Here is a 14,976-nt window from a genome sequence, read left to right as displayed (position 1 = left end):
CATCATTCCTGGTTGTCCTCTGCTTTGGATTTCTGTTAAGTTCTCAGACATGTTCCCTTGGGGCACTAGAAATATCTGCTTGTTTACCTTCTGTATTACCTTGAAACTCGAAATATTTTAATATTTTTGCTTTTAAATATATATAGTCATTCAATTTTGAGATTCATTACCCCCTTCTTACCAGTACCCAGATTTTTAAAGTATTCACATCTCCTGCACACAGCCCTTGTGCTTTCAGGAACTTAGCCCTGCCCCTAACTCTAGGAATGGTCTGGTTTGTCTTAAGCCAAGCTGCATAATCCATTTTCCCAGTAAAAATTACTGGTGAGTAATGACCTAAGCTACTCCAAGTGAGGATGAATCTTAGGACTTTCACTTGCAAAGCTGGAGAAAGGGCTCTTCCTCCCTCTACTGATGATGAAAGAGACAGCATGTGGCTGGTAGCCGTCCTACCACCATAGAAGAACTTGTATGGAAAAATAATTGTTGGCCTCCACCTTGGAGTACTCTATATTTATCCCAAAGAATAACTGGCCAAATGAATTGAGAAATTTATCTTTGAGAAATATATATATGTGGATATAGATATATAGATATAGATATAGATATATAGTGCTCACTGGTGGAAAAGCCCCGTTCCTTCAAGGTAGATTTTATCTTTTCAAAGCTAGAAGTTACTTGGAACCAAGAGTAAACAGGTAGATGATCAGCTTGAGTAACAGTATTTCTCGTTTTTTTTTTTTTTAAGGAAAACTTCTTGTGAATGGTTTCCTTGCTGCTGAAACGTCCTGAATGTGGCAACTCTTCTTGAGCAAATATTACCACTTACATTCACTATTGTAAGGAGAAAAGGTCTTCACTTCTTAGTTGCACCTGGTCAACACTGCCTTTTTTCTCTGGCTTTTTAAATCTATAGATTCTACCTATATCTCAAAATAGCCAATCCTTAAAAAAGAAAAGGATTAGCACCTGAACATTTTTTTTTTTTTAATTTTTTTGAACATTCTTTCTTAAGGGCTACAACCTCAAGCGAACTTTGTCCAAGTGCCAAGACAGCCATGGACGCTGTCATGTTGGCACCTGCACATGACATCATTGAGTGCAGCTACTGCAAGGACGGTGTTTGGAAGAAGAAGGAATACTCTGCTTAGTCTGGTCTCAACCAAACAGGGCAGGAGGCCTGACGGCTCCCTGCACGAAACTCCCACACAGCTTGGCTATGTTGAAGTTCTTGTTAACTGTTACTGCTTCCTTGTAATTCTCAAACCCCCCTTAAGATCCATTCCCATGAAGGAGACAGATGTGATCAAGTTTAACAAGAATCATTCTCCAAGAAACCTGTTCCTATACCAGTCTAAAGACATTAAATCGGTCCTATTTTTTTTTATTAATATATAATGTATTATTTGTTTCAGGGGTACCGGTCTATGATTCAACAGTCTTACACAATTCACAGTGCTCACCATAGCACATACCCTCCCCAGTGTCTATCACCCAGCCACCCCATCCCTCCCACCCCCCACCACTCCAGCAACCCTCAGTTTGTTTCCTGAGATTAAGAATTCCTCATATCAGTGAGATCATATGATACTTGTCTTTCTCTGACTGACTTATTTCACTCAGCGTAATACCCTCCAGTTCCATCCATGTCGTTGCAAATGGCAAGATTTCATTTTTGATGGCTGCATAATACTCCGTTATATATATATAAATTGGTCCTATTTTTAAAAATACCCCTGGTAAAGGAATTTTCCTCAGTACCTTAAACTCTGGGTTTTGTTTTTTTTTTAAATAGTCACATGGGGCGCCTGGGTGGCTCAGTCGTCAAGCATCTGCCTTCGGCTCAGGTCATGATCCCGGGGTCCTGGGATCGAGTCCCGCATCAGGCTCCCTGCTCAGCAGGAAGCCTGCTTCTCCCTCTCCCACTCCCCCTGCTGGTGTTCCCTCTCTCACTGTGTCTCTCTCTGTCAAATAAATAAAATCTTTAAAAAAATAAAATAATCACATAATTATTTTAAGGCCATGGTAAGAAAGACATAGTACAGATCTTATCAATATCCTTCAAGGAAGCGGGACTCCTGAAGCTTACTTGAGACAGGACATGAGAAAGTCAGATTTGTTAATAACTGACAAGCTTTTCTACAATTATACTTTGATGTTCTGCAGAGGAACAAATAATTAAATGAAGATTTCCTTTGGGGCTTAGATTTCCTAATCCAAACTGGAAATTATCAAATGATCCTTTATAGCAACTTTCTTTAGAGATAAAACAGCCATCTTGTTTGTCTTTTGAGATAATTGTGAAGTTGAGGAAGATGTATGTTTCATTTTTTAAAAACAGCTTTATTGAGATATAATTGATATACAGAAAAACTGAACTTATTCAATATACACAATTTCATGAGTTTGTAGAAATGCATACAAATATGAATTTTCAAGTGTCTAGTGGAGATTTGGTTTTTCACTTTGGGTAAACGATTTTAAGAGGCTTTGCCACCTTTTAAGATGATTCAATCATCTCAGTTCAAAATACAAAATAAAACGAATATTATGGGCCCAAACTAAGAGAAAAGTTAGTGAACAGGAGTCCCTCCTTTCAATTCCTTTCGATTAAGAAAAAGTGCCTATTGTATGGAAGTAAACAAGAGATGATATGGATTTAACTGCACACAGTGCTGAGTATATAACACAGGAAGCAGTTTATCTCCAAACATGACTGTAAGACATTAAAACTGAAAGTCGTTTTATTTATCAGTGATGTCAGGACTCAAAGTAGCCCAGTTAAAATCTACTTCCTCTTGAAAAAGAGAAGTACACTGAAGAGAGATGCAGAGAGCTTTGGAGGGGCATCAGGATTCCTGACAGCGAGGATAATGCACTGGTCATGGGAAAGTGAGTCACGGGGAAATGAGGGAGGTATGAAAAGGCCCAGGGAAGAGGGCCATCGCAGGAGTGAAAATGGGAGAAATCTGAGGAAACCGGTGGTGGAATGCATGTGTGCGTGTGGAAGATGCATCTGTAGAGGCACGAGTAACAGGACCCAGATCTAAACCCAAGTACCTGATTGAGAAAAAAAAATAAGACCAGACATCTAAAACCTAAGACTACAAGCCTAGCCATGTAACAACTACAAGTTCATTACCTTTACTTTCTCTATACGCCCACTGAGCTGAAGAGCAGTAACAACAAAGTATACTCCTTCCCCTCCTGGTTTAAATTCTGTAGGGGATCTGTGGAGACTGTGGGTTCAGCTGAGATTACAGTGGGAAGAGTTTCATGAAGCAGGGTTGACAATAGGTCTTGTCGTCCTGCTCCTTGAAGATGCCCTTTGACAGCTGTGTCAGGCAGAAAGCACAGACGAAGTGCTCGGGATGGAACTTGTGGCCCATGGCACTGATGCAGCGGCCAGTGATGGGCTGCCCGCACCCGTGGCAGAGTGTTCCCCGCCGCTGATGGTAATGGAGCTCACAGTACGGACGTCCGTCCAGTTCAAAGAAGGAGCCGGAAGAAAAACTGCTGAAGCAGTCCTGTGGGATAGAGCAAAGGGAAAGAAAAAGGAATGCAGATGTCAAGAAGGAGAACGTCAGCAAAGTAAAACTTGCAGCCTTGAAATTCCTGCCAGTTACCTGACCAGTGGAGGCAAGAATATTACCCACTTGCAAAAGACATGAGCAAGTGCCCCCAGCCTCCTTTACCAGGCCTACATCAATCCCTCACCCCAAGCTGTGAACCCTTTTCCCAGTTGCTGTTCTGCCCCTCAAAAAGGAAGACTCTTGACTTTCCCTCAGTCCAAAAGAGGTCCAAAAGAGAAGTGAGTGTACAGACCCCACACACAAAGCATTCCGGGTGCCAGACGGTGTCCATGGCTGAAAGGTAGTTTTCCAACACGGGGCGGTTGCAGCCGCCACACTTGGGTGAGAACATGGCTAGGAAATCCTTCCGGCAGTATGGCTTCTTGTCCTTCTCATGAAAGCCTGGAGAGGTAAAATCAACAGTTCATGGTGCAGGGTGACACCTTCCACCAAGCTGGAGGTTGAGAAGAGGCCAGTGATTTCAACTCTCCCAAACTCAGTGTCTTCATATTCAATACCAACCTCAATAGCTCATTATAAGAAATACGTGAGAGAGAAATACATAAATACATAAATACAGGAGGGAATGCAGAACAGGTGCGTTAGTGCTAGGCCTGGCTCATACCCAGCATTTAGTATTAAGGTCTATTCCTGCTCGACATCTCTGTACTAAGTATTGTGCTGGTCTGCACAGTTTTGCCCCAGGCTTTGGTGTGGCTGATCTCACCTGATGATTCAGAAATCGGTTCAAATATCACCCTATCAGAGGCGCCTCTTATCTATCCCGTATCTATCACTTCATCTTTTCTAAAATCATCTTTCCAGCATTTACCATTATCTGAAACCACCTTGGTGGTCTGTCATCCCGCACTGGAGCGTAGCTCTGAAAATAGGTACTGTTGTTCTTGTCATGTTATAACTCTAGTACCTAAAATAGCACCTGCACAAAAGGGCTTAATCTTTAAAAAGAAAGTGCTATGAAATAATAATTTCCAAATGGATGCAAGATTCTAAATGTAACAGTTCAAGCCATACAAAGACGTGAATCAAAACTGAGTGGGTCCCTCTTTAACCTGGGAATGAGAAAACTGTAGTAAACATGGCTCAAATTTCAAAAGCAGGTTAAAAATCAATAAATTAAAAAAATATTTTAAAAAATCAATAAATTTAGGTCCATTAAAATATACATATGAATGGGGGGAAGGAGCAAGATGGTGGAGGAGTAGGAGACCTAAATTTCGTCTGGTCCCAGGAATTCAGCTAGATAGGGATCAAACCATTCTGAACACCTACGAACTCAACAGGAGATCGAAGAAAAGAATAGCAGCAACTCTGAACAGAAAAGCAACTACTTTCTGGAAGGTAGGATGTGCGGAGAAGTGAATCCGAGGCGATATTCCGGAGGATAGACAGAGGGGGAGGGGGCCTCTGGCCACCGCTTCTGGCAAGTGATAGAGCCACGGAGCACAAAATCAGAACTTTTAGAAGTCTGCTCCGCTGAGGGACATCGCTCCAGTGGCTAAGCTGGGGGTGGAACCCTCGTGGGACAGTGTGGTCTCAGGACCCTCGGGGACACAGAAAGACCGGGGGTGCCTGAGTGCGGCAGAGCTCCCAGGGATCGGAGCGGGGAAGCCGGCTGCAGAGACGGAGCCCAGGCGCGGGCTCTCAGCTCGGGGTTGCCATAAACCATGATCTGCGGCACAGTCGGGCCACTGCTCCTCCAGCAGGGACCCAACAAGCGGCAGATCCGGGGAGACTCCTTCCTCCCCCGGGAGGAGCGGCGCGGGAGCGCACCACAGGGATCTGCTGGGTTTGGAGACTCCACACGGGGTCGGGTGCCAGAGATAGAAACGCTTGGTCACAGGCCGGGTGAGCATGGAGTGCGGCCGGAGACCGGGGAGACGGGAGTGACTGACTGCTTTTCTCTGGGGGCTCACTGAGGAGCAGGGCCCCAAGTTCTCGGCACCTCCGAGGCAGAGATTGGGAGGCCGCCATTTTCACTCTCTGCCTCCAAAGCCAAACGGAAAGCTTGCAGGGAACAAAAGCTCCCAAGAGCAAACCCAAACAGATTACTTAGCCCTGACCGGGCAAGGGCGGGGCAATTCCGCCTCCGGCAAAGACATTTGGGAACCACGGCAACAGGCCCCTCCCCCAGAAGTTCAGCAAGAACAGCTAGACAAGACCAAGTTTACCCATCAATGAGAACAGCAGAACTCCAGCACTAGGGGAATACTGCACATAGAATTCATGGCTTTTCCTCTATGATTCTTTAGTCTTTCAAAGTTAATTTTTTTCCCTTTTTCTATATATTTTTTTGAATTTTCTTTTTCCCTTTTTCAACCAACATCTTATCAATCCCTTTTTTAAAAATCTTTTTTATTTTTCATTTTTAGAGTCATATACTATCCCTTCATAGTAGCCAACCTTATTTTTGGTGTATATATATGTTGTTCTCTCTTTAAAATTTTGGGATAGTTTCTTCTAACAGACCAAAATATACCCTAAATCTCTGGTGTATGGCTCTGTTCTAGTCTGCCTGATCACATTCTCTCCCCTTTTTTTTTTTTAATTTCTCTTCCTTCTTTTTTCAACCAACTTCTTATCTTACCAATTCCTTTTATAAAATCTTTTATAATTTTTATCTTTACAGTCATATTCCATCCCTTCATTGTATCTACCCTTATTTTAAGTTATATATATATAAGTTTTTATTTTTTTAAAATTTTGGGTGGCAGTTTCTTCTAACAGACCAAAATACACCCAAAATCTAGTGTGTGGCACTGACCTATTCACCAGCCTGATCATATTTGACCATATTCTTTTCTTTTTTTATCACTTTCTTTTTCTTTCTTTTCTTTTTTTCTTTTTTCCTTCTTTCCCTTTCTTTTCCCCTGGTTTCAGGTCTCTTCTGATTTGTTTAGTGTATATTTTTCTGGGGTCGTTGTTACCCTGTTAGCATTTTGTTCTCTCATTCATCTATTCTCCTCTGGACAAAATGACAAGATGGAAAAAATCACCTCAAAAAAAAGAACAAGAGGGAGTACCGACCGCCAGGGACCTAATCAATATGGACATTAGGAAGATGTCGGAACTAGAGTTCAGAATGACTATTATAAAGATACTAGCTGGGCTTGAAAAAAAGCATGGAAGATACTAGATAAACCCTTTCTGGAGAAATGAAAGAACTAAAATCTAACCAAGTCGAAATCAAAAAGGCTATTAATGAGGTGCAATCAAAAATGGAGGCTCTAACTGCTAGGATAAATGAGGCAGAAGAAGTAATTAGTGATACAGAAGACCAAATGATGGAGAATAAAGAAGCTGAGAAAAAGAGAGATAAACAACTACTAGATCACGAAGGCAGAATTCGAGAAATAAGTGATACCATAAGACAAAACAATATTAGAATTATTGGGATCCCAGAAGAAGAAGAAAGAGAGAGAGGGGCAAAAGGCATATTGGAGCAAATTATAGCAGAGAACTTCCCTAATTAGGGGAAGGAAACAGGCATCAAAATCCAGGAGGCACAGAGAATCCCCCCTCAAAATCAATAAAAATAGGTCAACACCCTGACATCTAATAGTAAAACTTATGAGTCTCAGAGACAAAGAGAAAATCCTGAAAGCAGCTCGGGACAAGACGTCTGATAACCTACAATGGTAGAAACATTAGACTGGCAACAGACTTATCCACAGAGACCTGGCAGGCCAGAAAGGACTGGCATGATAGCTTCAGAGCACTAAATGAGAAAAATCTGCAGCCAAGAATACTATATCCAGCTAGGCTGTCGTTGAAAATAGAAGGAGAGATAAAAAGCTTCCAGGGCAAACAAAAACTAAAGGAAATTGCAAACACGAAACCAGCCCTACAAGAAATATTGAAAGGGGTCCTCTAAGCAAAGAGAAAGCCTAAAAGTAACATACACCAGAAAGGAACACAGACAATATACAGTAACAGTCACCTTATAGGCAATACAATGGCACTAAATTCATATCTTTCCATAGTTACCCTGAATGTAAATGGGCTAAATGCCCCAATCAAAAGACACAGGCTATCAGACTGGGTAAAAAAACAAGACCTATCGATATGCTGTCTGCAAGAGACTCATTTTAGACCCAAAGACACCCCCAGATTGAAAGTGAGGGGGTGGAAAACAATTTACCATGCTAATGGACATCAAAAGAAAGCTGGGGTGGCAATCCTTATATCAGAGAAATTAGATTTTAAACCAAAGACTATAATAAGAGATGAGGAAGGACACTATATCCTACTTAAAGGGTCTATCCAACAAGAAGATCTAACAATTGCAAACATCTATGCCCCTAACATGGGAGCAGCCACTTATATAAGCCAATTAATAACAAAAGCAAAGAAACACATCGACAATACAATAATAGTAGGGGACTTTAACATCCCCCTCATTTAAATGAACAGATCATCCAAGCAAAAGATCAACAAAGAAATAAAGACTTTAAATGACACACTGGACCAAATGGACTTCACAGATATATTCAGAACATTCCATCCCAAAGCAACAGAATACACATTCTTCTCTAGTGCCCATGGAGCATTCTCCAGAATAGATCACATCCTAGGTCACAAATCAGGTCTCAACTGGTACCAAAAGATTGGGATCATTCCCTGCATATTTTTGGACCACAATGCTTTGAAACTAGAACTCAGTCACAAGAGGAAAGTTGGAAAGAACTCAAATACATGGAGAATAAAGAGCATCCTACTAAAGAATGAATGGGTCAACCAGGAAATTAAAGAAGAATTTAAAAAATTCATGGAAACCAATGAAAATGAAAACACAACTGTTAAAATCTTTGGGATGCAGCAAAGGCAGTCCTAAGAGGAAAGTACATAGCAATACAAGCCTTTCTCAAGAAACAAGAAAGATCTCAAATACACAACCTAACCCTACACCTAAAGGAGCTGAAGGAAGAACAGCAAATAAAGCCCAAACCCAGCAGGAGAAGAGAAATAATAAAGATCAGAGCAGAAATCAATGAAATAGAAACCAAAAGAACAGTAGAACAGATCAACGAAACTAGGAGCTGGTTCTTGGAAAGGATTAATAAGATTGATAAACCCCTCGCTAGAGTTATCAAAAATAAAAGAGAAATGACCCAAATAAATAAACTCATGAATGAAAGAGGAGAGATCACAACCAACACCAAAGAAATACAAACAATTATAAGAACATATTATGAGCAACAATATGCCAGCAAATTAGACAATCTGGAAGAAATGGATGCATTCCTAGAGATGTATAAACTACCAAAACTGAACCAGGAAGAAATAGAAAACCTGAACAGACCTATAACCATTAAGGAAATTGAAGCAGTCATCAAAAATCTCCCAACAAACAAGAGTCCAGGGCCAGATGGTTTCCAAGGGGAATTCTATCAAACATTTCAAGAAGAATTAATATCTATTCTTCTGAAACTGTTCCAAAAAATAGAAATGGATGGGAAACTTCCGAACTCATTTTATGAGGCCACCATTACCTTGATCCCAAAATCAGACAAAGACCCCATCAAAAAGGAGAATTACAGACCAATATCCCTGATGAACATGGATGCAAAAATTCTCACCAAAATACTAGCCAATAGGATACAAGAGTACATTAAAAGGATTATTCACCATGACCAAGTGGGATTTATTCCTGGGCTGCAAGGTTGGTTCAACATCCGCAAATCAATCGATGTGATACAATACATTAATAAAAGAAAGAACAAGAATCATATGATCCTCTCAATAAATGCAGAAAAAGCATTTGAGAAAGTACAGCATCCTTTCTTGATCAAAACTCTTCAGAGTATAGGGGTAGAGGGTACATACCTCAATATCATAAAAGCCATCTATGAAAAAGCCACAGCGAATATCATTCTCAATGGGGAAAAACTGAGAGCTTTCCCCCTAAGGTCAGGAACACGGCAGGGATGTCCACTATCACCACTGCTATTCAGCATTGTATTAGAAGTCCTAGCCACAGCAATCAGACAACAAAAAGAAATAAAAGGCATCCAAATGGGCAAAGAAGAAGTCAAACTCTCACTCTTTGCAGATGATATGATACTTTATGTGGAAAACCCAAAAGACTCCACCCCAAAACTGCTAGAACTCATACAGGAATTCAGTAAAGTGGTAGGATATAAAATTAATGCACAGAAATCAGTGGCATTCCTATACACCAACAACAAGACAGAAGAGAAATTAAGGAGTCGATCCCATTTACAATTGCACCCAAAACCATAAGATACCTAGGAATAAATCTAACCAAAGAGGCAAAGAATCTGTACTCAGAAAACTATAAAATACTCATGAAAGAAGTTGAGGAAGACACAAAGAAATGGAAAAACGTTCCATGCTCATGGATTGGAAGAACAAATATTGTGAAGATGTCAATGCTACCTAGAGCAATCTACACATTTAATGAAATCCCTATCAAAATACCATCCATTTTTTTCGAAGAAATGGAACAAATAATCCTAAAATTTGTATGGAACCAGAAAAGACCCCAAATAGCCAGGGAAATGTTGAAAAAGAAAAGCAAAGCTGGTGGCATCACAATTCCGGACTTCCAGCTCTATTACAAAGCTGTCATCATCAAGACAGTATGGTACTGGCACAAAAACAGACACACAGATCAATGGAACAGAATAGAGAGCCCAGAAATGGACCCTCAACTCTATGGTCAACTAATCTTCGACAAAGCAGGAAAGAATGTCCAATGGAAAAAAGACAGTCTCTTCAACAAATGGTGTTGGGAAAATTGGACGGCCACATGCAGAAGAATGAAACTGGACCATTTCCTTACACCACACACAAAAATAGACTCAAAATGGTTGAAAGACCTCAATGTGAGACAAGAGTCCATCAAAATCCTAGAGGAGAACACAGGCAGCAACCTTTTCGACCTCAGCCGCAGCAACTTCTTCCTAGAAACATTGCCAAAGGCAAGGGAAGCAAGGGCAAAAAATGAACTATTGGGACTTCATCAAGATAAAAAGCTTTTGTACAGCAAAAGAAACAGTCAACAAAACCAAAAGACAACCAACAGAATGGGAGAAGATATTTGCAAATGACATATCAGATGAAGGGCTAGTATCCAAAATCTATAAAGAACTTATCAAACTCAACACCCCAAGAACAAATGATCCAATCAAGAAATGGGCAGAAGACATGAACAGACATTTTTCCAAAGAAGACATCCAAATGGCCAACAGACACATGATAAAGTGCTCAACATCGCTCAGCATCAGGGAAATCCAAATCAAAACCTCAATGAGATACCACCTCACACCAATCAGAATGGCTAAAATTAACAAGTCAGGAAATGACAGATGTTGGCGAGGATGCGGAGAAAGGGGAACCCTCCTACACTGTTGGTGGGAAGGCAAGCTGGTGTAGCCACTCTGGAAAACAGTATGGAGGTTCCTCAAAAAGTTGAAAACAGAGCTACCATATGACCCAGCAATTGCACTACTGGGTATTTACCCCAAAGATACAAATGTAGTGATCCAAAGGGGTACATGCACCCCAATGTTTATAGCAGCAATGTCCACAACAGCCAAACTGTGGAAAGAGCCAAGATGTCCATCGACAGATGAATGGATAAAGAAGAAGTGGTATATATATACAATGGAATATTATGCAGCCATCAAAAAAGAACGAAATCTTGCCATTTGCAACGATGTGGATGGACCTAGAGGGTATTATGCTTAGCGAAATAAGTCAATCAGAGAAAGACATGTATCATATGATTTCACTGATATGAGGAATTCTTAATCTCAGGGAACAAACTGAGGGTTGCTGGAGTGGTGGGGGGTGGGAGGGATGGGGTGCCTGGGTGATGGACATGGGGAGGGTGTGTGCTGCGGTGGGCGCTGTGAATTGTGTAGGACTGTTGAATCACAGACCTGTACTTCTGAAACAATACATTATATGTTTAAAAAAAAAAAGACAGTAGGAAGGTAAAAATGAAGGGGGGGGGAATCAGAGGGGGAGACGAACCATGAGAGACTATGGACTCAGAAACCAACTGAGGGTTCTAGAGGGGAGGGGGGTGGGGGATGGGTTAGCCTGGTGATGGGTATTAAGGAGGGCACTTACTGCATGGAGCACTGGGTGTTATACGCAAACAATGAATCATGGAACACTACATCAAAAACTAATGATGGAATGTATGGTGATTAATATAACATAATAAAATAAAATTTAATAAATAAATAAATAAATAAATAAATAAAATGGAAAAAAATATATATGAATGACTTGTGCATGACCAAAAGCACCATAAGCAAAGCCCAGACAAGGGACAAACTGAAGAAAATATTTGCCAATTATATCTCAGAAAAATAGGGTGTGGGCTGATAAAGCAAATAAGTTAAACAATATCATGAGGAAGCAGCCAGTCAAATCAAGAATATGGAACATTTTACAGGACACAGGTTCCAGTTTCTTAACAAATTAATGGTATTTAAAAAATGCGGAAGAGAGGATCCTTACAGGATTTTTAAATTTTGAGAGACAGAACAGTCAAATGCAAGGCATATGCTTTGCCTGGACCTAACAGATTCAAACAAACCAAGTAAATGATGTGTTTTAGAAATTTCAGAAGTTTAGATGTGGGTTTTATATGATAATGAGGAATTAATAAATTCATTAGTTGTGAAGGTAGTTATGTTAAAAAAAAAAGTCCTGATAATCAGTTAAAGATGATGCAGATTGAAGTTTTTAATGGTGACATAAGATTTCTATTATTTGTTTTTAAATATTCCAGCAAGAAAAAGGGGTAGAAAGGTGGGTGGAGGTTAGAGGAAATTAGTTTGGTAAAACACAGATACTTGGTGAAGCCAGGCAGGAAGCAATTTCCACAATAAAAAAAAATTAATCAGTTTGTTAATGTGTAAGGGCTTTCTCTTAAATACTTTAATACTGGGTATTTTCACAGCTGGGCTCATGTTAGAAAACCCCTGGCTTGAGTCTTACTCCTATGCCCGGATAAAGAAGGATAAGAAACCCAAGGTGATTACTTTTTTAAACCCTTTAAAATAAGTTGTCCTAAGGTGCCCAGATGGCTCAGTTGGTTAGGCGTCTGCCTTCAGATCAGGTCATGATTCCAGGGTCCTGGGATCGAGCCCCCACATCAGGCTCCCTGTCAGCAGGGAGTCTGCTTCTCCCTCTGCCTCTCCCCCTGGCTTGTGCTCTCTCTCTAGCTCACTCTCTCTCACAAATAAATAAATAAAATCTTTAAAAATAAATAAAATAAGTCATCCTCATAAAGAGATGAATAACATAAGACGAAATACTTTTAGTAGTAATATGTTCAACGTGAGTAAACGAAACTGAAAAGAAAAAAGTAAAGTTCTAATTTTTGCTAATTAGTAAGTTTAATTTCTAATTTCAGCTAAGTAGTAAAAACAGTGTTAAATAAGTCTACCTAATACTGGAAAATACATGGAGTGATTCACGATTTATATATTCCCGTTGATAAAGTTAAATGTTAGTATTCTTTTGGAAAATCATTTGGTAATGTGTATCAAGAATTTAAATAAGTATATAGATATCTTTCTCCTGGGAATTAATCTATACAAATAACTGAAAGAAAATGTTACGTTTAAAGATATTCACTAACACACAAGAGGTAATCTAAATATACTATTATGAACACATTTGTTTACAATATTTGGAACTATAAATAAAGCTTCAATGAACATCTTTAAGCACATATTTTTTATAAGTTGTTTACATAAAGCCCTAAAGGAATAATTGATATTATTAAAATTATTATTATAAAATTATGAAGCCACATGAGGAAATGCTTAAGGATAAAAAGGACTTTTAGGTACACCTAACTAAGGTACGCATAAATATTAACAAATGTAGAAAAATATTATTAGGGAAATTTTTTTATGTTGCATTAGGTTAACAAGGGTAATAGGTTGTAAGTGAAGATTTCTGCAAGGTTTTTTTTTTTTATCGTCTTTACATTTTAAAAAGAAAAATACCTCTGAAACAAATAATGCAATATATGTTAAGAAAAAAAAAAAAAAGAAGAAGATAGCAGGAGGGGAAGAATGAAGGGGGGAAATCAGAGGGGGAGACGAACCATGAGAGACAATGGACTCTGAAAAACAAACTGAGGGTTCTAGAGGGGAGGGGGGTGGGAGGATGGGTTAGCCTGGTGATGGGTATTGAGGAGGGCACGTTCTGCATGGAGCACTGGGTGTTATGCACAAACAATGAATCATGGAACACTACATCGAAAACTAATGATGTAATGTATGGTGATTAACATAACAATAAAAAATTAAATATAAAAAAAATAAAATCCATACAAAAGAATTAAAAAAAAAAACTGTCAAAGTCATCAAAAACAAGAGAAGTTCTGAGAAGCTGGTACAGCCAAGAGGAGCCTGAGGAGACATGACAACTGAATATAATGCATCATTCTGGATAGGACCCCAGAACAGAAAAAAAAAAAAAAAATCAGGTAAAAACTGTGGAAATCTAAATGAAGCATGGACTTTAGTTAATAATAATATATTAATATTGGTTCATTAATTGTGACAAATGTACCATACTAATGTTAATCTGTTAGGGGAAACTGGGTAAGAGGGTATGGGAGAATTTTCTGTACTATCTTCTTAAATTTTTTATCAGTCTAAAACTATTCTAAAAAATAAAGTCTACTAAAAAAACAAAACAAAACAAAGAAAAATATAATAAATCAATTCATCTTCAAGCACCTCTTTAAGTAATATGTGCCCTCTGCTTTGAAAATCACTTCTCCAAGATTCCCAGATGGTTTGGCCCTTCACATCACTGAGGGATCTGCTTAAGAGAACAACAGACCCAACCACCCTATCTCAAACAGCACCCTATCCATCACTCCCTCTCCTAACATGTAGAATAAGTTATAAGTGAATTATAAGCATAGAGTAAGCTAGTTAATTAGTTGGCTAGGTTTGATGATTACCTGTCTTTCTCACTAGAATATATGCACCATGAGGGCGGGAACTTTGTCTTTTGTCACTGTGTCCCTAGTACCTAGAACAGTGCCTGATACATCGATAGTAGTTTCTCAATAAATATTTACTGAACGAGCAGACATGTCAACAATATTACAACTGCACAACTGAGACCATCGGCTCCAGAAGTATGTTGTAGCTTAGAGTCTCTCCAGGACTAACTAGAATATGTGTAAACAGGTGAACTCCTCTGTAAGGAACTCTCCTTAGCATCTATCAGGAGAGCCTGTGTAACATGAAGATGACTATCAGCAATCCCACTTATGCAGCACTTGCTTTGTACCTGTTCCAACTGAGGGCTGTAGCTGCGGTACTAAATTGAAATTAAATTCTTCACAGCAATGCTCCCATCTTACAAATGA

General features: G+C 39.5%; 1 protein-coding gene across 1 annotated transcript in view; it reads right to left on the bottom strand.

Annotated features, from left to right (window-relative positions):
- Window positions 1-2,322: 2,322 nt before the first annotated feature.
- Window positions 2,323-14,976, bottom strand: part of LPXN (leupaxin) — a 41,295-nt gene continuing 28,641 nt past the window's right edge. Inside the window, exons 8-9 of the mRNA XM_036076518.2 lie at window positions 3,826-3,974; window positions 2,323-3,527 (exon numbers count right to left, since the gene is read on the bottom strand). Coding sequence (XP_035932411.1) covers window positions 3,258-3,527; window positions 3,826-3,974 — 419 coding nt within the window. The 3' untranslated portion in view covers window positions 2,323-3,257. The remainder of the gene's footprint in view (window positions 3,528-3,825; window positions 3,975-14,976) is intronic.

This window comes from Halichoerus grypus, chromosome 11, assembly GCF_964656455.1.
Source record: "Halichoerus grypus chromosome 11, mHalGry1.hap1.1, whole genome shotgun sequence".
In the NCBI taxonomy this organism is placed as follows: domain Eukaryota; kingdom Metazoa; phylum Chordata; class Mammalia; order Carnivora; family Phocidae; genus Halichoerus; species Halichoerus grypus.
The sequence above is the reverse complement of the archived record's forward strand: the minus strand, read 5'-3'. Positions and strand labels throughout refer to the sequence as shown.